Here is a 22,238-nt window from a genome sequence, read left to right on the forward strand (position 1 = left end):
ATCTTCCTAAAATTAGTTGCAGTTACTGTGTTAGTAAAATGCACAAGAGTGTTTAGAAGGCAGAACATGGCCAGCTTATTCGACAATCTAGGAAACAGTGATTTATTAGGTAAAACCAGGAAATGGAAAGCAGCGATCGATCGGGCACACCACGTACAGTTAAGCAAAATAAGGTTTCCTATTAGCAGAAGCGTAACGTAGATGAGACAACCTTTTAGGGACTGTTCCTCTACAACCTCAGAAACAAGTGAAGTCACGTTTAAGGGAATTTGAAAACGTACAGCAGTTAAGATGATGGGGTAAAGCCCCTTTGCAGTAAAGGGGCTGAAGTAAAAAATACTTAGTAACTGGGCTTTAGAAGTTTTTGGGTTTTTTAATTAGTGTTTGTAAGAACGTAAGAATCTAGAAGCTTCGTATCTACTGTAATAGTCAGAAGGTCCAAAGCCAGAGACTGCTTATAAAAGCCGGCACTCTACTGGTTGGACTTAAACACTTGCTTAAAATTAAGCATAATTCACAGAAGTGTTATGGAATGATGCCTTAAGCATATGTTTTAAACACCTTACTGAGGTAGGATCTCACCAATCACTAGGAGCTTGCTGCTTTATTATTTATCATCCTCTTTTTATCCCAAACCCTACTAATAATATCTATTTTTGTAAGAGTATTGTAGGGCTTCTTACTTGAAAATGATCTTCAGTAGCCTTGCCACCCATGTTAAGAACATTCAGAGAACTGGCACGCTTCATGCTGCAACCAGGACAGTGAACATGCAAGGATAAACCGATCAGAATAGCTGAAAACTAACAGCTCTAAAAACACAAGTATAACAACGAGCAATGCACAGTGAAGGGAGTTTGAACAATGCCCCAGAACTGATCTGAGTTAACTGCGTAACTTAGAATATGTCTATATTCAGTTCTAAATGACATATATAACCAAAAAAATTACAGGCTCCTCAGAGCTTACACATTTCAGGTGATTGATTTAGTTTCAACTCAAAGTAAAATCTCAATTTTTAAAGCGTATCAACTGACTTAGCGTTGATTTTTAATTAACTAATTCTCAGTTTCAATTTTATGCAGCTTCTTACAAAAAGCATCAAACATTCAGACAGTTCAGGAAAAAAATGTGAAACATGAGTAAGTTTGTCACGTAAGCAGCACTTGGAAAAGCTACAACAAACATTTGTTTAGTACTTTCTGCCTCATTTAGGTAGGTCTTCAGAATAAATTTCAAAAAACATTTTAATATCTATTATTTTAAACATTTCAAAGTGAGGGAAACCAAGATGGTTGCTGCTATTAACTTCGTTTGTGCTTTTGGCTTTACAACGCTCTGAGCAGTGGTAACAACCCTAGAATACTGTACTGAAAACAAGAAACGAGGAAAAAAAATGAATTACCTACACAGGAGCTACTGACAGTCAAAATATCACTGCATTAACTGTAGTATCTACTGCTGTTTGAGATGAGGATTAATAATATACCTACATTTCTCAAACATATACAACATTTAACAAAAAATAGTGTGTGGAATGAAATTCGAGATTAGCCTTAAGATTTCTATCACCATGGTGACAAGAGGATTGTATGATGTCCTGTATCCCACAGTGCCCATACATTACTTAGAATGTACTACGTTTGCTTTGATTTTTTCCTAGCTCTTCAACTATTGCAAAACTACTAAATAAGGGCTTTGAATACATCCTTGATGAACTATTGACAGGACAAGGGGTAATGGTTTTAAATTGGAAGAGGGGAGATTTAGATCAGGTATTAGGAGGAAATTCTTTACTGTGAGGGTGGTGAGACACTGGAACAGGTTGCCCAGGGAAGTTGTGGATGCCCCATCCCTGGAGGTGTTCAAGGCCAGGCTGGATGGGGCTTTGAGCAACCTGGTCTAGTGGGAAGTGTCCCTGCCCATGGCAGGGGGGTTGGAACTCCATGAGCTTTAAGGTCCTTTCCAACTCTAACCATTCTATGATTCTACGATTCTATTCACAAGACAACGAGGCCCTAATCCTGCAGCGCTCCCTACAGCTTTAGAGACAACTGGCCCATGCACAGCTTCCACTAACCTGGAAAGGTTTATCCAAACAGCTCACATCAGGTGTTAACCAGTTATTCTTTCTACTGAAGCAAGACTACTAACAGTCAAAGTCAAGCACGAGATTTAAATGCTTTCATAAAGCAAAGGCTTAGCAGAATAATGAACCAAACCACTAACGAACGCAGGGGGCAGCTGCCACATTAACACAGGCTGGGTTTTCCTAGCATTAAATCTCAACGTTTGGAAAGCCAGAATGCACACGATTGAAAATATTTGACATGAGTGTTAGCAACAACAAAGCAAGGACTCATGCACAATATACACCTCTCATTTATTCAAGGAAACGTACAACAGAGGTTATATGTGGAAGTCAAGTAAGTTAATCTGTAAAACACAGACAAAACATTGCATAAAACTCTCCAAAAGAGCATAAAGGTTTATGGAAAACATTCCAGGGAAATACAACATCCACCAGTAAAAATTTACGCATGTATTTTTAGGTTCTTGCTGAAGTGCCAATTAAAAAAAAAAAATTTTTAATCACACCTGAGATATTAGTTTGTGTGTGGGTTGGCTTTTGTTTGTTTGAAATCAACATACTTAAGAACTTTATTCTGGCAAATGCACTTTTAATTCCCTCCACCTTAGAAACATGATTGCACAAAGAGCATGCAGTTGTTTTTCTGATGCATAGGTGATAGCAATAATGAAAGGGGTGGGGTTTTTTTCCTTTTAAATTAGAAATCCTAACTGTTCTGCTGTATGATCAAAATGTTTACAGTGAAAAAAAATAAAACCTAACACTAATTAAGCAAAGTTAAATTATTACAGAACTGAATTCTGAAATATGATTAAGAAAGAACTGATACCATGCTTCAGGTATTGTATATTTCAAAGAACAGTTCTTAGCAGATTTGTTCTTTGTCAAAAGGCTTCTCCATGATTTTAAAGAAACAATTTCCCTGATGAGTTTTCCACTTTATTCTCCTCGACCTTCCGTATCAAGCCACAACATGAAAACCAAGTCTTTCTTTCATGCTGTGATATTAATGTATTTCTATTTGAGTATTTCTCATTCAGAATCACACCAGCACCGCCAATTCCTATTTACAGAAGCACAGTATAAGCAGCGGGAGTAAATGAATTTCAGAATAAAGTCTTCACAGAGACATAGGCAGGGAACGCAGAGGTGTACGGGTAAGGAGGGAGGCACGAAAGTCTTCTACCAAAGGCAGCTGACTTCAGAGGAGAAGTGATTTATATGTGTGCTATGTCAGTATTGCAATATTCAGCTATCAAACGTACTAGAAACCAAAAGGTTTGCATAATAAAAACTGAGTATCCCTTTTATTAAGCTCAGAAGGAGAAAAAAAGATTATGTCTATTTCCTAAGGTTTCCTCAGAAAATGAAATCAAAGCGACTTTTTGGAATATCAGTATGTACAACTATGCTTCATGATCTACAAGGCTGGTGGTTAACACCAGGGATCTTAGTTGGGTTTAATAACAGATGCAAGTATAAATAAGGATTAAAAAATGTCTATATCTTACAAGAACAGAACCTGTTATATTCATTGTCTTACACACTCAAGTTACATATCTACATAAAAGCCTGTCAATGCAATACACTTATTGCAAGATTCAAAAATAAATTGTTCTTTAAGAACTACAGTGACACACAAAACCAAGAATATTTTGTCAAAAAGGGAAAGCAAGAAAGATATTGCTTTTTTCCAGATTTGTTTTACATTAATGTATTTATTTGAGGAAATCTTATCTCGTGACACAGACCCCACAATATAATTAACGTCAATGTGGGTAGATTACTTCTACCTTAGTCAAATAATACTACCAAGTGCAGACAATAAAAAGGCAGAGGAGTTCCTACAGGACACTGCAAAGCCAAACATCTTCAATTATACACAAGCAGCATTTTCTATACCTATAACCACAAAGATACTTTACCTGCAGAAAAAGTTAGCTCTATTTACTACAGAGAAGGAGGAATAGAACCCTTGGCTTTTAAGAAACCGAAAACCTTTCCATGTCTCTCAAAAATGAGGAGAAAATGCAAAATTAGCTATGAATATACGCATCTATTCAAGCAAGAATATACCTGAACTATGATCTATGAATTCTAGACAGAGCTGAACAGAAACAGAAAATCAGTGTATAAAAATGCTAATACTGAAGACAAAGTACATTTTAACATTTAAACTTCTCCGCAGCAGCCAGTAAGTGATGAATGTTTTCATGCATTTATTAGAAATATTACATACATCCAAATCTATAATCATACGGTAAATAAGAAAGAGGAAGAGGTCAAGTTTTCCTTAAAACTTTAATTTTTACCACTGATTTCACTGAGGCCGAAATGTTAATGAGATGCTCAACTAGGCTGAAGTTTTTCAACATTTTCCTCTGCTCTCTGAAATCTGGGTTTTCCAAAAATAGAAACTGAGAAGGGCTCGTCTATAATTCTCTTTCCCACAGCAATATATAAAGCTGTATCAAGAATATTAAGCTGTATCAAGAATATTAAGCTGTATCAAGAATATTAAGCTGTATCAAGAATGTCAGTTGTGGGTTTGTCTTCAAACTTTTATTGTAAAAATCAGTAGTATTCATTATTCTTCGCTGCTGCGCGAAAAGGAGAATTTTGCAGGTAACTATTATTTATCAATAACTACGAGGCTTTTCTATTCTTCAAGTGGCTAAAGCAGTAAAAAGGGAAGAAGCACTGCCCCAGGTACTGCACTAGGCTACAGCAAGGGCACAGAAGGAGAGCACACCAGTACAGCTAAGAGTAGATAATTACCCTGGATTCTTTGGTTCACTGTCTCGTGAACTTCCTCCCTTCAGCTTTCTAACCAGCTTCTCACTGCTGCGTCTAATGGAAGCACGAAGTTTGCTAAAGGAACCACTGCGTTTTAAAGATCCAGTGCCATCCTGAAAAAAATTAAACAAATGTGAAAGTGCAAGAGTTTGTTGCCCTCCCCCAAACCTGGCACAAAACCATTTCATACGATTTTAAATTGCTAATAATATATACTTGATACAATTACCTAAACAGAAAATATCATGTACCTATAACGTTACCAAAACCAAAGGGTTCCTTCCAAACTGTAACAAAGATTTCTACAACGTGAAGACATGCTCAAGCCATGGTTCGTAATAATTAATAAAACCCCACCACAGAAGTCAAACAATTCACCATCACCACGTTACCATTTCATATGAGCGCAATGTGGTTAAAAGAGTACAAGCCCCAAGCAAAAGCATTTCATCAGTCTAAGAAAAAACAACGGTTTTATTTTTTCTAAACATCTACGTTCCTTGCAAACATGTTTGTTTAATCCTAAAACCCTTAAACAGAAATATTTCCGATCAGAAACCTGTACAGTTAAATTCCTATGCTTCATTTTAACTCTCACCAAAGAAAATGTAAAACATGATGAAATGAATTTTTCGTACATTGCACTCATGTCTTACACTGCTGTGCTGATCGAAAGAAACTTCTGACTGACCACAATTCCATTTTTGAAATGTTTTACTCTTTAAAAAAAAAAAAAAAACCAACCAACAACCCAACAATTTAGTAAGATTAGAAGTGACCACTTCCTACTTCAGAGAAGTCCTACGTGATTAAGAAAGAAGAATTGTAGAAGAAGAAAGTAAAGTATTACTAAGCAGACAAAGACAGACACCTGAGTTGGAGTGAGTTTATTAGAAGTTAGAAAGACAAATACACAAATCACTGAACACCAAGATTAGTAGCGAAAAGCATAATTGCTAAAATCTCACACAAAGACTAAACAGCAATGCTACTTTAGAATAATCATAAGTGAAGACATCCAGAGTTCCATATTGATGTTAACCATGTAATAGGTCTCTAAATACATTTTAAAGCACTTGGAGAACATGCCTTACTGTTACGGGTTTTGTTTTGTTTTTCTCCTGTAAAGATCACCATCATGCCATTTCAATAATACCTTGTGTGATACTTTTAACTACCTTTTTTCCATAGTGAACAGCTACTTATAAAGTTCATTGTTACTTTTTTTTTTTTTTTACTAATGTATTACACAGCAAATGGTTGTAATAACATTTTGTATGACTAGATACATATCTGGCAAAGCTACACGTGTACAGAAATAGAAAACCCAAAAAAACCCAAAAAAAGGGGACACCAGCACTGAAGGAATGGCCAGTTTACAGGGAAGTGTAGCTCTGACAAGAATCGTAAGGGGTTTGCTAAGACACAGCAGTCAGTACTGAAGAGAGAAGTTAAAGCTTGAAGATGGTGCACGCCCGTCATGCAGGAGACAGTATAAGAATCACAAAAGGCATCTAGGCCTGTCAGAAACGGAGAGAGAAAAACTGAATGAAACTGTTGGGAAAAACTCAACAGTTTTCAATTTTGAACAGTTATCTTTACAGTATTTCTAGGTCACGTTCAAAACAATTTTTTTTTCCCCGGAGTAAGTACTTGGACTGCCTTAAGTACTAAGTGCAGGCCCTTGCAATTACCACAACATACTTCTTTATACAATTTTGCCTGTATCACTAATATGCAACTTATAAATGAGCGTGAACGATGCTGTGCATTCTTTAAGTTAGCATTTGTATAAAATACAAAACACCTTTCAGGAGGGATAGCTTTCATATTACATTTTGTAAACAAAGAAATTTTTTTCAGCTGACACAAAGACAAAAATAAAGAAAAAAAAAAACCCAGAAGAAAGGAAGAGAGCAAGGTGCATACATTTCAGCTTTAACTTCTGTCAGGAATTTCCCTCGAAACGAAACAGCAAGAAGAAAGAGGTCTTCCCCCAACCTCCAGACAAAATTCTGTGCATTCCTTTCAGGAATTAGAATTCAACTGACCTCACGAGTATTTTTTTAAAACATATCTGTGTGTATATATGTTATCCAAATTTCTGTACTTTCCCTAATGCAGTGAGGCAGCTGAAAGAATCCACCTTTAAATATAAACTGTGGTTCAATTTACGTGCTTTCCATTCTCAGTGTTAAGTACAGAAACCATTACTGATAGTATTAAGATAACCGTTTTCAGAGCCTTTATGTGTAGCAACTGGCATGAACAGTAATTAAAATTATTCTTGCAAATGGCAAAATGCCTCGCTACCAAGTGATTAGATCGAAATCTAACAGAGTATTTGTTTCAAACTAAATTAAATATATTGTTCACACTTTTAAAAGTGAAGTGAACTTCAGCTTTGCAGGATTGAATAAATTGAAGTTTAAATTCCAATTAGAAGTAACAGATCAGTAAAAAGGCTAATTATTCCTATAGTGTTAAACCAGTGATGCTACAGTAGTGATAACGATCCAATGAACAAAGGCAAGACCAATTTCGTAGATACAGAGCATAATTTATTATGCTGACTAGCCCATGAGGAATAAGCAGAGAAGCTTTTGGGTACTTCAAGTCTGAAATAAAAACGTTGAACTTCCAAGTTAAATACTGACTGCATGATTAACAAAACACCTTTAAAACACGAGCTTAGCAAAAATTAAAAAATTAAATTTATAAATCCAGTGCAAACTAACAAAAAAATAAAAATCAGAGATATCCATTTCTATGGCAAAGATTAATTGCCAATTTTTGTATCACTCAGAATGAGTATCACCTTATTACTTTGCTTACATCTCCCAACCATCACCATCTCCTGTACTCTGTATCCGTCTGCTGCAACGCTGCTCTGCCTGGCCCTTCTTATTAAAGAAGCGCAACTCTCACCAGCCAGTCTATGGGAATGAAATTTATTGCTTTTCACACCTGAAAGCGGACTGATGCACCCAAAAGCCTGTCTTTTTGAAGCATATGGTTTAGAATAATAAAAGTTACTTCTTCACACTAAAAATATGATCTTAAGCTAAACACTATCATACTATGAAGATTTTTATCTGTCCCCCAACTGGCTGTAAGATCAAGTTACAACAATGCCAGTTACAGATACCCACTGTCATTTTTAATATACAAACATAATAAGGGATAAAAATCTTGGGATTTCCACCTTGAATTTTTAAGACAAAAGTAGTCCTTTGTATTTTCAAGTATCTTTGATTAACTTTAAGGGACAGACATTATACGAAACATGTAAACACATACTACAAAACCTCACTTAGCACGTTCATTTTAACAGTTAATGACAGATTTACCTCTAATAGATATTTCAGTTCTTATTGTAAGAATGTTAGACGTTATATCAAAGCATACAATGCTTAATAGCAATTACATTCCACATGGAAGTCAATTAATTACAATGAATCTTCCAACATAATTTTTTACTGAAGTTTGTTACACACACCACCTGTTTTCTGACAGCTGAGAACATCAGTCAGCTTCACCACTTCAGAAGAACTTAAAGGGAAAACGCAGGCTCCGCACACAGAAGTATCTGCCCGACAAAAAAATTCTACTATATTTTATGAAACAGAATATTTTGTCTGGAGGGAACACATGAGGGTAAAAAAAACTACACGATATTAAGTAGAGGGAAGAACAGCACTGAGATAGAAACACTAGCAGGGTAGAGGGAGAGAGAGTTGCCCACTTCATGTAAAGGATGTAATACGAAATACCTTTTCTTAAGAGGGGGAAAACCAAGAAAAAACAAAGATAAGAATAAAGCAATGCCACTTCAGCACACTAGAAACAAAACGTTTGTTTGCCTTGACAGGTCAAAATTTAATTTTTCAGATCAACAAATTTTATCACTGAGTTTGATTAAAATATTGACCTAGAAATACTGTCTATTGCTTTTCCAGAAGGCCTTTTCAATCCAAAACCTGCATGCTTGTTTAATTAATGTCAATAACAGAAAAAAGTTTAATCCATTTAGAACACATAGTCATGCAAAGTACAGCGAAAATTAAGGGAGGAGTACAGTACACAGTTCTAACGCTGAATGGGCAAAATGAGAATTAAAAAAAGAGTTATCCAACCTTACTTTGGCTTGATTAATGATGCAGTATTATTCACATTAGATGCTGATTGACTGTCTTGGCACTGAGAACACCAATGCCAAGAAAACAATTAGAAAGGGACAAAAGCAAAGATGGAAAGAACATGCTCTTTTAAGATTAAAGCAGTATATGTTTTATCAAGGTTTCTTTGGAATGCTAAACTTTGTCTCATGTGGCGAAAAAAAAGAAGGAAAAAAAAAAAAAAAGATCGCTATTGTGAGAGAAATGAAACTTCAGAACACTCACTACTGCAAAGTAGGCTACTTCCCCTCCCATACAGCAAAAGCAGGCGACAGCACTTTTATAATCTAACAGAATATTTTCAGCAGAACTGCAGCTGGGAGTTAATTAACAGTGCAATATATATCCCATTGCCTGCAATGGGATAAAGCATGGGAGAGCGGGTGACAGAAGCGAACAACTACATAAGCCAGATCAATAATTGAAAGTTTGCACTGTCTTTCAAATAAAGGAAAACAACAGTTGGAAAAATGCATACGAAATCACATTAGATATGGTTTTTACTTTATGAAAAATCAGTGTTATACAGTGAAGCAAATATATGGAAAATGAATAGGAACAAGCCTTGACTCCAGTCAAATTCTAATATGGGAAAGTGATACTAATATTTCACTTAAGAAATGTGAAGTCACTATCACATAATCATGCGATGGCAGTGCCTCTTAAAACAGATTCTACAGCAGCTTGAAAAGTTATGTTCTTTTCTCTAAGAAGTTGGGTAAGGAGGCGACTGGAATTATTTTAGTGTTAGACTGATCGCTTCGATTTACTCCAAAACTGCTAACACTTAATACAGCTCCATAGCAAATGTTCTTTGTGATTCCAACAGATGCAGGATTTTTAAATAAACATTTAAAATACAGGTAAATATGGCATAAAAAGGACAAAAGCAAAGTAAGTTAATTGCCAGAATATTTCTATGAGTAAAAAGAAACCACTGACAAGCAATTGTACACCAGACCATAAACCAGGACACTCAATCAGCATTAAACAACTTAAATACGACTGCTTGGGATTCTTGAAGAAGTTTCACCACTCAGGACAACAACAGAAAGGATGTTTTAAAATTTTAAAATATTACAATTTTTTTTTACATTATGTTATGAAAAACAGAATGTTACTCTTCATTTGTTAATTCATTCTGCAAAATTACAAAATACAAAGCAGATCAACCAATAGACGACTGAAAACACAATAGGCTGGTGAATGGACCACCATTTTTGTTATGGCGGTAATTTATCTAGGCTATTTTCTTAAACTGTGTACTGTACTTACCCCATTCCATTCTACGCTCATACTCACTTCCTCGCCTCCATCAGGACCACTCTCGTACTTTACCACATCAACATTGAGGCTTTCTCGGCTTCGCCTTTTTTCTATGCTCTCAGGGTCATTCAGCACTTCAGCAACTCTCTGTTTATGAACATTGTCAAGACCCTGAGAATTAGGTAAAATAACAAAAAGGTTTTATTTACTATAAGCTGTATTTATCTACCACTTACATACAATAACCGTATCAAAAAAGAAGTCAATCAAACCCGTTAACTCCATTACCCTGATTCTGCCTTCAAAGGGCACTCAAGATGAGTTGCCCTTTATACATTGCAGGAATCAACATAGCATGAAGTGGACAAAAGTCTGGCATTTTAAAAACTCAGTAACTTGCCATTCTTTTCTTCCTTCCCTATCACTTGTCAAACTTTTATGGTGTTCATGTCACTTACCTGAAGCCATTTGGCCACCAGCTTAGTATTTAAGCAATGGATAGGTCATTAACAGTCAATGCAATTCTCAGTTTTCCGCCTATCAAACAGTGCAGTATTCACCCACCTTTGGGAAGAACATTGCAGGTGTCTGGATATCTAATACCTAAGACACAGGTTGTGTTTTTTAAAAATAGTGCCATATGACACTTGGCACAGTAGTATAATTTATCCTTTGGAAAGAAACCAAATAGAAAATAAGCTTATAATAGAACAGACTAGATATACAGTCAATAAAATATGTTTATTTTGTGTTAAAGAATGCCCACCCATTACCAAATAATTCTTTAAAAATCTTAAAAGTGCTAAAACACCTTCTATGAAAACCCTGCACTAAAATAAAGGCAAAATCTTTAACACAGAAATGAGAAAGTAACAAAGCTGAAATCATACTTATTTTCAGTTTTGTTTTCTTTATAATAAACCTACAGTATTTGCTGACAGGTAGAGATGCCAGATAAACACCTTACAAATAAGGAAATATTATGCATCTTTCACTGTGCAAGCAGCAAATGCAGCAGGGGATCTGTGTGACAAATCCATAAAGTCTACCACAATACAGAAAGTGAAATTCATGCCAAAATTCTACTTAAAAGTGCATGAATACAAAGGAAAGTTGGTTTAGTGGCAGGTTCTTGGTTCCCACATAACTGCTTTCCACTAACTGAAGAGCAGAACAGCCCTCTGTAATGGAATTCTACACACAAGGAAGCCAAAACAAATATGTTAAGATGCTGTGCATGTTCATTTCTTATCTCCAAATCACATGTGAATGAGAGACACATCAAAAATGAACCTTCAGTAAAAGTACATGAAAATCATCCTCGGTAAAAGAAAGTATCTGTATCAACTATTTCCCCCCGACCCGTGAATTTTCTTTGCTGAAGAACTTTCCTCCCAGATTCATACCTTCCTCTTACCAATTTCACTCCACTTATTTGGCAGACACTCACAAGTTTTCCATCCTTTTTTTGTCAAAGAAAGAACTTATGCCACCTTATATCAAAGGGAACTGCTGCTGAATTCACTAGAAGAGCATGTGGTTTGCCAGGAACGTTTTTGCGCTCTCCCTTTTCCAGAAATCTGCTTCTATATACATCAAACACTGCAGCACCATTCTTTAGAACACAACTTCAAATAAGTATATCCAATAAAAAACAGTATGTTATCAATAAGGATATGATCCGTCACTTAAGTCAGTTTATTTCAATTAAGAATTTGAGTTTAGAATTTTACATGGACATATAAGGAAAAAAAAAACCAAACCAACAACAAAACCCAAAATACTTCTGCAAACAATACAAATCTTATTTACTACTGCATAAAAACAAAATTAAATTGAGCTTTCCGAGCTTTTTTTCTATTCACTTACATTTTCTTATTTTGCTTTCCATTTTAACACTGACTGACAAGCCATGTTTGCTTGTCCAGTTTTAGGTATTTCTATAAAGGACGTTGTATCGAATCATCCGAAAGAGAAAGGAAAAACAAAGAGCCAATAAAACCCCAACAAAAAAATTCTCTCCCACTTTCTAAGACTGTGAGAAAGGGTTACTTGAACAACAGATTTGAGAGCACAGAACTTCTCCACATGGAAAGAACAATAGTCCTCCCTTAAACTGTAATATCCATGCCACTGGTTTGCAAAAGTAGCCGAAACAGCAACTGATAAATTTATAATGGTCTTCTGAAGGTCTGCACCAGTTGCAGTCAGTCATATGCAGAAACAGAGCATTAGTAAGTTTGACAGCTCTTTATTAAAAGTCAAACAGCATTACTGGCAAAGGAGATTACCAACAGAAACTCTCCATTCTTCCCTAGCTACAGTCTCTCTCCCAAGACAGGTAGCCAATTGAGGATTGCTGCCCAACACAGGGTTTTCTGCTCTCCCATTTTCCACATAATTTCACTCCCAATTTGAATCATGCCCCCAGTACATGGTGCCACAGCCCTAGCAATTAACCAGTTTGCAAACGTTAAGATGGTATCGGTTTATCACCAGTTCAGACTGAAATTAGAGGGCAACATGAAGCACCAGACACTAAATAGCTAAAAGTTTATATATTCTGCCTGTACAGTAGGTACTGAAGCTGAAAATCTGCATGACCACAATGCAGAAATATCAGTAAGGCGAATTTTCATACTTGCCTGTTTACGAGATCTCATTGCTGCCTCTTCTAATGTTTCAGCAGCTTCAAATTTGCCCTGTCGTCTGTAAAGTGCCCCAAGGTTCTTTAAGGTAGTTGTTACTGTTGGACTATTTAAAGAAAAAAAAAAAAAAAAAAGCATGTATATATACCTATACACACATACACACCAAACTCTTTTCAATTCACAAGCCAATAAGAACTTAATATAGTAATTATCATATTTTCCATAATTATTTAATCAGTCTCTCTTGAAATATATATACAGTCTACTTCATGTATGGGGAAAAACCTGTTAACCCCTTTCAATGTATGTTAATGGCTCACACTGATTATTCAACAGCCCTGAAACTGGAAGCTAGTAACCAGCCTCTAGAGCTACTCTAGAGAAACCTGGACTGCTATGTCCTTGTGTTTCTCAGATGCATCTCGAGGTGAAAATGTAGCTCAACCCGAGTCTGTCCAACCAAATAATTGTGAAGCTTCCAGAAAATATGTCTACTCACGCACAAAGCGACCATTGCTGCAGCATGTGTTAGTCACAAAAATTACCAGTTCCTTTCATCAACTTTTACTTAGTACCTATCTGCAGCTTCTCTGCATTCGAACTATGCTTAAATAATAAAGGGGCAAAAAACATCGCACGTTCCATTAACAAGTCTCACACTCCAACAAGTCATTTTTGTTTCAATGACACAATGAGATTTAGCTCAGTCACAGTACTGTTGCTTGAAGTTTTGCTCCAGTAACAGCAGAGAAAAGATTTCCTCATGCATCAGAATGAACTCGTACATGAAACACAAACCAACAAAATCATTGCACCCAGAGTTCAGGATGGAGAAAAAAAGAGCAGATTTCAACAGTACAAAGGTTCTGTTGCTTGTCAGAATACAAGAATTCAATCACTGAAGAAACAAAAAACCCTCACTGAACATTATCAGTACTAGGTGCAGGTCTTTTCTTACATTGTACCACCTGCATGTTAAAAAAAAAAAAAGAAAGGGGCAGTTAAGGAACAAAATTAAAGCAAAAAACCCCTATATTTCACCAAGTATAATCCAAGCTGAAGTCCTTGCTTCTCTTCTTCCATTTTAAGGTACACATTTTCATTCACGCAAAACTGTATTCTTCAAGCTTTAGAAACTCAAATAATGCTGAATTGTGGCAGTTTAACTTTGTTTCTTGTGCCGGCTAGAAAACTCAAGGCTCAGTTATTTGCAGTGTCTCCTTTTTGCTTCTGGCCCTCTCCAGAGGTCTTGCTGGGGCCAGGAGAGCACGTACGCCAACCAGCAGTATAAAAAGAAAGAGAGGTGACCTACGCTTCCACATGAAGGACTGCCAAGAACACAAGTGGTGAATCTTTATGTCACTTACTAGATCTAACCAGCCTAGAGAAAATCAGCCCCAGGACTTAAAAACTGCTACTGTGTTCCTGAAACACAGACCTGGGGCCTGAATATTTAATACTATAGTTTTTATAGTCCTAAGCAAGCAGCTGGTTTGTTTTCATTTTTAAACGTGCTTTAATCAGACATTTCTGGATAGCGGGTATTGCTGCTTTGTCCTGTAAAGAAACTACCCACCTGTCAACTTTGCAAGCTTTGTACCAGCCACCATATTCTCCAAAAGATGTGCCATCTTTCTGCTTTCCCTACAACAAAAATAACATTGAAGAAAAATAACTGATTTGTAACTTAAGTAGTAAAAGCTCCAAAAAATGTTTATGACAACAGCCTTACTTTGCATTCTTCCCTCTCTTCTGCATGCATCCAAATAGGCTTATTTTCATCTGATGAAAGAGAAGAAAACATATTATAGAGGTACAAAACTACAAAGTATTCTCTGATTTTCATGCTTCCAAAATGAAGTTGTGAGCCAGAGAATTATACTATTACCACCACAAAACCCCCTTACTGTCCCTACTACAAGCAGCAGATAAATAAAACATGCGCCTCTTTCACAGCTTTACAGTTCTGTCTTCTCTTCTTATCTGAAGTTAGGAACAGGTACTTATGAGAAGCTTTGAAGCCAGTACATGCTGCCATCAATTTGTCATGTGCCTAGTTCTATGCTAGAAAACACACATTTCTTTTATCATAACAACCATTTTGACATCTACTAAGTGGTGCATATGCTACTGTCATGGAATGCAATGAAAATTCTTCACTGTGATTTAGAGTTGACAAAATGCATTTGACTTCAATGTACCAATGTACAGTGTAATTCACAATTTAAGAGTATTTTCCCCATTCTTTAAATGTATTAATGGAGGACTCACATTAACAACGTATTTATTATATCATTAAAAATCCTGCACTGACTTTTTCCTGTGTCTAGAAAGTGACAGGCGTTTTTCTGCCTCTATAAAAATACCAAAATTGGTTTTGGTTGGGCATAAGATAAATTATGCCAGAAATATAATCCATAAAACATAAACCTACCGAGTCTACCTCGTGTAAGAAAAACTCTCCTTCTAAATCAAATGCCACTGCTGTACCTAAATGATAAATCTCACTTTTTAAGCCCACCTCAAGCAGACAACAATTTTAATCAGGATACAGTTAACTTCGAGCAGATTTTACATCATAACTACAAAGATGTAACATACATTCAAATCTAGGGACTAAGTTTCTTACCATCTACAGAGCCAAATTCCCGTTCGTGAGCGCGAGTAAGAATCTCTTTGTATAAAGTTTCTGCTTGCTTAAATTTGCCCTGTTTTAGGTAGCAGGATGCCTGAAAACAAAATACACCCCCCCCCCCAAAGATATATCAGGACAATATTTATTTAGCTTGGTAAATAATAAATACAATACGTGCTGCATAAATGTGCATTTCAATTCAACAGGAAATTTTACTTTTTCTTTGATGTACTTTATAAGAGGCTTACCAGGTTATTCTTTGTTTTTGCAACATTTGGATCATCTGGCCCCAGCTTAGTTTGGTAAATCTCCAGTGCCCTCTGATAGTAGTATTCAACCTCCTCATATTTACCCTGGTTCTGGCATAGTAAAGCCAAGTTATTTAATTGTTTGGCAACATCAGGGTGATCTTTCCCCAGAACCTGAAAATTAAATACCTTGTGTTAAAACATTCTCCAATCATCATATCAGGGTTTAGAAATGCGTCATTCAGAAATAACCCATTAGTTTTTATTCTTCATCAATTCAACATGAGGATGACAAAAGCAAAATTTGCATTTGAAAGATATGAAGATTACTCATATTGCACACTGAGAATGGTGCAAAACAATTCATAACAGGAATAATCTAAGTAGTGTAATAACATTATGTGCAGCATATTAAACAAAGAAGCCTGAACGTGCAGGCATTCAGTCTCGCAGACTAGAATAAATACCCACATAGTCACAGAATAATCAACTTTAAAAAAATTAATGATGTTTCATTTTTAATTTCAATGCTCTCGTCAAATCAAAAATTACATAACTATCAGAGGGGAAAGAAAAAGGTGAAGAACGTTAACTATAAAATACAGAATTTAGAATATACCCAGCGTGCTCCACCAGCTCCGCAGGACTCTAATTTACTACTGTTTTGAATTTCAGACACTGCTGACTACTAGTGCATTGCTAGCTCTACCCAACTGAAACACAAACAAAGTGTTTAATTTTGCACCCTGCCTCAAAAAATCCATTCAAAGGTGCTGTGTTCTTTTACTCATACCTTTTCTCTGATTTCCAGAGCTCGTTTACACAACGGTTCAGCTTCTTTGTACTTTCCTCGTTTACCGTAAAGTACTGCAAGATTGTTTAGAGTTGCTGCCACCTGTCAACAGTAGAGAAATATTAATTACACTGGAATTTGTCAATACAAATGTCTGACAAACGAACACATCTGTAATTAATTATGTTTTCAAATTTTCCATGCACAGGGCAGACCTCTTGAGATGTGCAAATGAAGAAATAATTATTACTGAAAGTATACAGATACAAATGAGGAAAGGAAAAGAAACCAAAATCATGAAATACTTCTGCGTCATTTGTGGACATGCCCTCTACTGCATATATTTTCTTCATACATTCTTCTCTTATAAAACTACCTCTCACATCTACACTCAGAGCTACCCTGCTTCACACAGGCTACGTGAAATGAGATACCACATTCATTTTAAACAGTAAGTACAAAAGCTTGATTTATGGTTCATTTAAAAGCAGAGGTAAAACAAATCAGAAGTACACCTTCAATCTGAGTTTAATAAAGTGATTTAAGTAAATTAAAATCTTTCTTCCCAAATTAACTTCCCATAGAAAATCCATGCAATCCAAAATCAGATACGTGCGAGTCATTTGTGGTGAAACAGCAGCGAATATAATACTCAAAAAGGTATGTTAAATATTTAAGAGAAAACAAGAGTGTTACATTGTGGCCTCCTACCTGTACTGTTTAGAGATAAGCCAGGTCTTAAAAACTTTCCTGTTGAGTTTAATATTAGAATGAGTTGAAAAAAATTCAGTGAAAAACACAACTAAGAATATGGTATTGCACATATACAAACCGCTGGATGATCTTTGCCCAAAGTCTTTTCACGGATAGCCAAGGCATCATTCAGGAGATTCGCTGCATCTTTATATTTGTTCTGGTCTCTAAATTTTAAAGAGCCATAATTAGTACTGGGGATTCAGAAAAGGAAGTCATAAAAACAAATCTGACTTCAGTACTGGCCCAAAGATGCTAGTACAAAAGAAGAGTAATTGAGAATATATTCAGAAATCAGGAAGTAAAAACCTGAAGCCTGTAATTGTAAAGCAGTCTGCTGGTTGAGGACTAGCATGTACTACTTCTACACTGCTCCAATATATACCTCTAAATTATCTATAAGTGGGTTATCAAGATGTGCCCCCTCAGCAGACAAAAAAAAAAAAAAAAAGTATCAAAACCAGCTTCACTCCCAAAACAAAGGCCCAGGCAAAAAGGCAGCAATTTGTCTGACTTTCAAGTATAGGGAGTATATAAATATTGCAGGACCCTCTTCAGGGTTTCAATAAAAAACAGGGAATGGAAAATACCACAACAGCCAAAACATGTTAGTCTGAACATTAACAGGTTGAAGCCAAATCCTAACTATTTATTTAACCAGTATTTATCTATGTCAGTATACAAACCTGTACACCAAAGCAAGGATGTTCAACATAGTGGCAACATCAGGATGATCATGCCCCGAAGTCTTCTCCAGATCTTCAAGAGCTTGTTTACAGAGAGGTACAGCAACCTCGTATCTACCTTGGGAAGCATACTGAATAACAAGATTATGAAGGGTCCTTAATCTTGCTGGAATTTCATAGCCTCCTTGTTGGGCAGCAGCTGCTGCACTGCTATGCTGCTGTTGAACTGAAAGAAATCCAAAAGATTTCAAGTTGTTTAAAAGATGACTGTAACTAAAACATCTAACATCACTGCTCAGTGACACAAAATGAGACTCACTGAATTTTATTTCTTCAATACAAAGTATTAATATTGAACATATATAGTATTAGAACATACTTCACAGCAGTTGTGCTGTCTTGAACAGTGACAGTGAAAATGTGACTATTTTACACTTCATACTCTGTCCAGTATTGTATTATTTTACAATTCTTTTAGTTCAAATGGCCAAATGTAATAAATCAATTAAGAAAGTATGAAAGTATTTCAGCTCAGCAAATCATGAACAATTCTTAAGATTAAATCACAATTTTGCACTTATAAATATCAATGTCTCTCTATAGAAAGGAGCATTAACACAGACAAGCCAAATACCTGCAGAAAAGCTCAAATGATTCGTCCTTTTTCCTTTTTTCTCCTTTTCTAAACATACAAATTTTTTTTGTTTCCCTTTGATTGCTATGCCAGGGAATACTTAAGGGTGGCACATAAAGGATTAAAACACCTTGGATGCCACTAATAACAGTTTCAAGAGAAAAGGCCCTGAGTCACCTAATCCAGTGTACTCCGTCAGGTTTTACTTACTAACCCTCAGGGTTAGCCACTTATTTTTCAGTAGCTCCTAACCTTTGGTAGTCGCAACATCCATCCCCTCACTCCCCCCACAAATCTACTAGCCTTTTGCTCCTCACCTGGGAGATTTCTGGGAAGACTGAGGAAATTACCTCTTACTCATTTTCATTAAGTTCTAGACAACACACAAGATAAGGGCTCCTGCTGTGAGCCTGACTTTCTTCTCTCCTTTCTGTTAAGCAAAACACACTCTCACAACAAGAGGGAACCTTTTTATGTCAGTGGAATCATAAAATTCCAAGCCTACATCCCCAATCACCGCCTACCAAAGCACTGAAGCATTTCAGTATTCTTCCTGGAGGCCAAGGAAATTACTGAAATATCAACCTTTCCTTCTGTAAAGCAAAATAAGGTAGATGGACTACGCAGGTATATAGACAACTTTGCCGTTCAATTTTCCTGTTACAAAGGAAGGAAGGATGAGTTCAGCATAGTCCACACTAATCTATTTTAAACTCTTCAAGTCTTCCTTCCATTGCTGGCTATGGATAGCATTACCATGCTATCAAGCACACAGCGTATCTTGTGTATGTGCCCATAAAGGAAATTCAAAACTGCTGATTACAGAGGTGGGACCCTTCAGACATTTTTTCTGAAGTCATTAGTCTGCCAAGAACCACTGGACTGTGAGCACACTACAATATCAATACGTTATATAATATCAGCTTTATACTCATACAAAAAAAAAAACCCCACATTTCACTAAGCAAGCCTTACCTATTTATGGCATCTTTCAACCACACTACCATACCCCTACCTCAAACTTCACTGCATATTCCTCAGTCCTTCTGACCTGAAGACAATACTTCTAGAATGAGCAGTAAATCTTAGCAAAGAACAAAAGATTATATAAGAAAGACTTCATACTGAAACCTGCCCCAAAATGTTAAATCAGATCATTAAAAAAGTCATTAACAATTCAGCATCCGGGCAGACTATCAAAGAGCTTCAGTATTTCAGAATCTGCCTCAGTCACTTCGAACAAACCTTTTCCATTCTGAGGCTCACAATAAAGACTGTGAGACCAATTCTGTACTGAAGTCAGTCCCAAGAACTTCGCAACACCTAGTAAACTCTCTTTAAAAAAACCTACCTATATCAATGTATAGAATGTATATCAATGGTTTCCTTATTCTAGCAGCAGCATTCTCCACTCTGTCATGCCCCGGAGGACCCCAAGCATAGATTTATTTTTGTAAAGAGCATCTTTATATTCTGCACTGCAAAAATACACTAACATTTTAACTTGAAGTGCACTTACTTCCTTGGCCTTGGTCATCTTCATCATTGGGAAATAAGTCATCCAAAGGCTCTTTGGTGGAATCCGAATCTTTATCCTCCTATAGAAAAACCCCAAACCCAAACAAATTGTTACACTTAAATCTAAGGCATAAAGGGACAGTCCATTTAATCAGCAATGTTAAATGAAAACCCCACATCCAGAACTTAGGAATTGCCAAAAATAACATTTCTCACAGAAGTTTAACAAAGATCTTACGTTCAAACATATTTACATACTCTGTCCCGAAACAATACAGGACACCTTCAGAAGATCCAGGAATAGAAATCAGGTCTCCTAGATTTCAGTCTCAATTTAAGCACACAAGAACACATTTGCTATTCTTACAGACACATTGTACCTAATGAAGTGCCCAGTGAAGAGTGAGTGCTACTGAATACAATATTGTCCACTGCACTTTTTTAGACACAAACAGTTATATATAGAATATAGTGGCTGACAGAGGAATAAGGGAATTCATCTCCTGAAGGAGGATAAAGTTGCACCAGCAACTTTAATTCTGTCATCTCAATTTCTAAGTACTTAACTTTTGCACAAATTATAGATTTTTGAATTGTGATCTGTAAGGCTCAAGACAAAAAAACACTTGGAAGGAAGTTCACCTCCAATAGTCTCCATCTGAAACCATATTCATTTCTGCACAATCCATCAGTGTATATTGATTTTAAACATCCAAAGATTATTCCAAGTCCCACAGTCATGTAAAATAAAGAAACATATAATCTCAAATCCTGTTTCTTAAATGTGGAGTTTACACCCTATAAATAGCTGAAGTTCTCAGAAATGTTAATCTCGGTAAGGAGAAAATCCAGGAGCAGAACACATTTTTCTGGCTCTCCACCCAACATCTTTTTCCAAAGACTGAGAAAAAAGCAACTGCTGCTGCTGGCATTCAAGTTCAATGGTGGTAGAGCGGGCGTTCTGCAAAAACAGCAGATTGATGGGACTAGATCTCAGATGGGAAGTCCAAAATTTTAAGTGTGCTGATTCCAACCTCGTACTGAGTATATACAATTGACTATTTCCAAAGGCTAACAACAGAGACTGTCTGTAGGGTTAGTGAAACTGTAAAGATGCTTTGCTTACTTTGACCCTATTTGCCAATTAAACTTCAAATAATGGTGCTATTTAGGCCATCTGTAGACTACAGTTCAACACTTAGCACATCAAAATCCCAGTGTTCCCTCCTCCTGCCCCTTTCCTAAACAGGCTTCACAGGCAGTATTCAGCTACAAATACAGACTCATGAAATAGCACTGAAATGCGTTGTGTGCAACTGACCAAAACAACTCTCACTACTCACAGTATGTTAAAAAGGATTTAGTCAAGCAGTCAGTTAAGCGTGATTAAAATGCATACATTTTCAACCATTATGTTGCTGAAATAATTGGTTATGAAAAACAGTTCTTTCCAAGACACAGCTGAGAAGGTCTGAATACACAAAATGAGATATTTCTCTACAGTGCCATCTAACTTAAGAAAACAAAATAAAAGGATAAGAAAGCTAAATAATTCAGAAGCAATTTTAAGTGATGTTACTTCTGTATATTAAAATTTTATCCATTTTCTCTCTGAATCTAAGAACATGTAACACAATGAGCAAGCTAAACATGACTGAAAACGTGCAGACGATCACGATTTCTGGCAGAAGGTCATGAAAGGGGATTCAATAACATCCTATCCCAGTGTAAATTCTCAGCAGATCTAAAAGCTACACACTGATTTCACTACACAAAAATGAAATATTTTTCTTGCAGTCAAAATAAATCATATCCCCCATGTACTTAGAATCCCTAATAGTTTTTACTTCCCACTTATTTTAATTGTTGAATTTACAGCAGGAAATTTCTGGCTTGAAGTTCAGTTCTATTTTTTTTTTAAGCTAATATGATACTAAGTATTTATGGATTTTGACTGATATGTATTTTATTATCTACAGACAGTAAAA

General features: G+C 36.1%; 1 protein-coding gene across 7 annotated transcripts in view; it reads right to left on the reverse strand.

Annotated features, from left to right (window-relative positions):
* The window catches only part of KLC1 (kinesin light chain 1), a 48,955-nt gene that overhangs the window by 5,949 nt on the left and 20,768 nt on the right, over positions 1–22,238 (reverse strand). The window contains exons 3-16 of one of the 7 annotated variants that reach the window (XM_074149285.1): positions 20,252–20,330; positions 18,099–18,324; positions 17,492–17,579; positions 16,660–16,761; positions 15,867–16,040; positions 15,613–15,712; positions 14,716–14,765; positions 14,560–14,627; positions 12,962–13,086; positions 11,681–11,710; positions 10,690–10,704; positions 10,369–10,514; positions 4,871–5,001; positions 684–750 (exon numbers count right to left, since the gene is read on the reverse strand). In XM_074149285.1, the coding sequence (XP_074005386.1) occupies positions 684–750; positions 4,871–5,001; positions 10,369–10,514; positions 10,690–10,704; positions 11,681–11,710; positions 12,962–13,086; positions 14,560–14,627; positions 14,716–14,765; positions 15,613–15,712; positions 15,867–16,040; positions 16,660–16,761; positions 17,492–17,579; positions 18,099–18,324; positions 20,252–20,330 (1,401 nt within the window). Of the gene's footprint in view, positions 1–683; positions 751–4,870; positions 5,002–10,341; positions 10,515–10,689; positions 10,705–11,680; positions 11,711–12,961; positions 13,087–14,559; positions 14,628–14,715; positions 14,766–15,612; positions 15,713–15,866; positions 16,041–16,659; positions 16,762–17,491; positions 17,580–18,098; positions 18,325–20,251; positions 20,331–22,238 lie in introns of all 7 variants that reach the window. The other 6 variants (XM_074149283.1, XM_074149286.1, XM_074149287.1 and 3 more) reach the window with 6 other exon arrangements.

This window comes from Numenius arquata, chromosome 6 (genome assembly GCF_964106895.1).
Source record: "Numenius arquata chromosome 6, bNumArq3.hap1.1, whole genome shotgun sequence".
NCBI lineage: Eukaryota > Metazoa > Chordata > Aves > Charadriiformes > Scolopacidae > Numenius > Numenius arquata.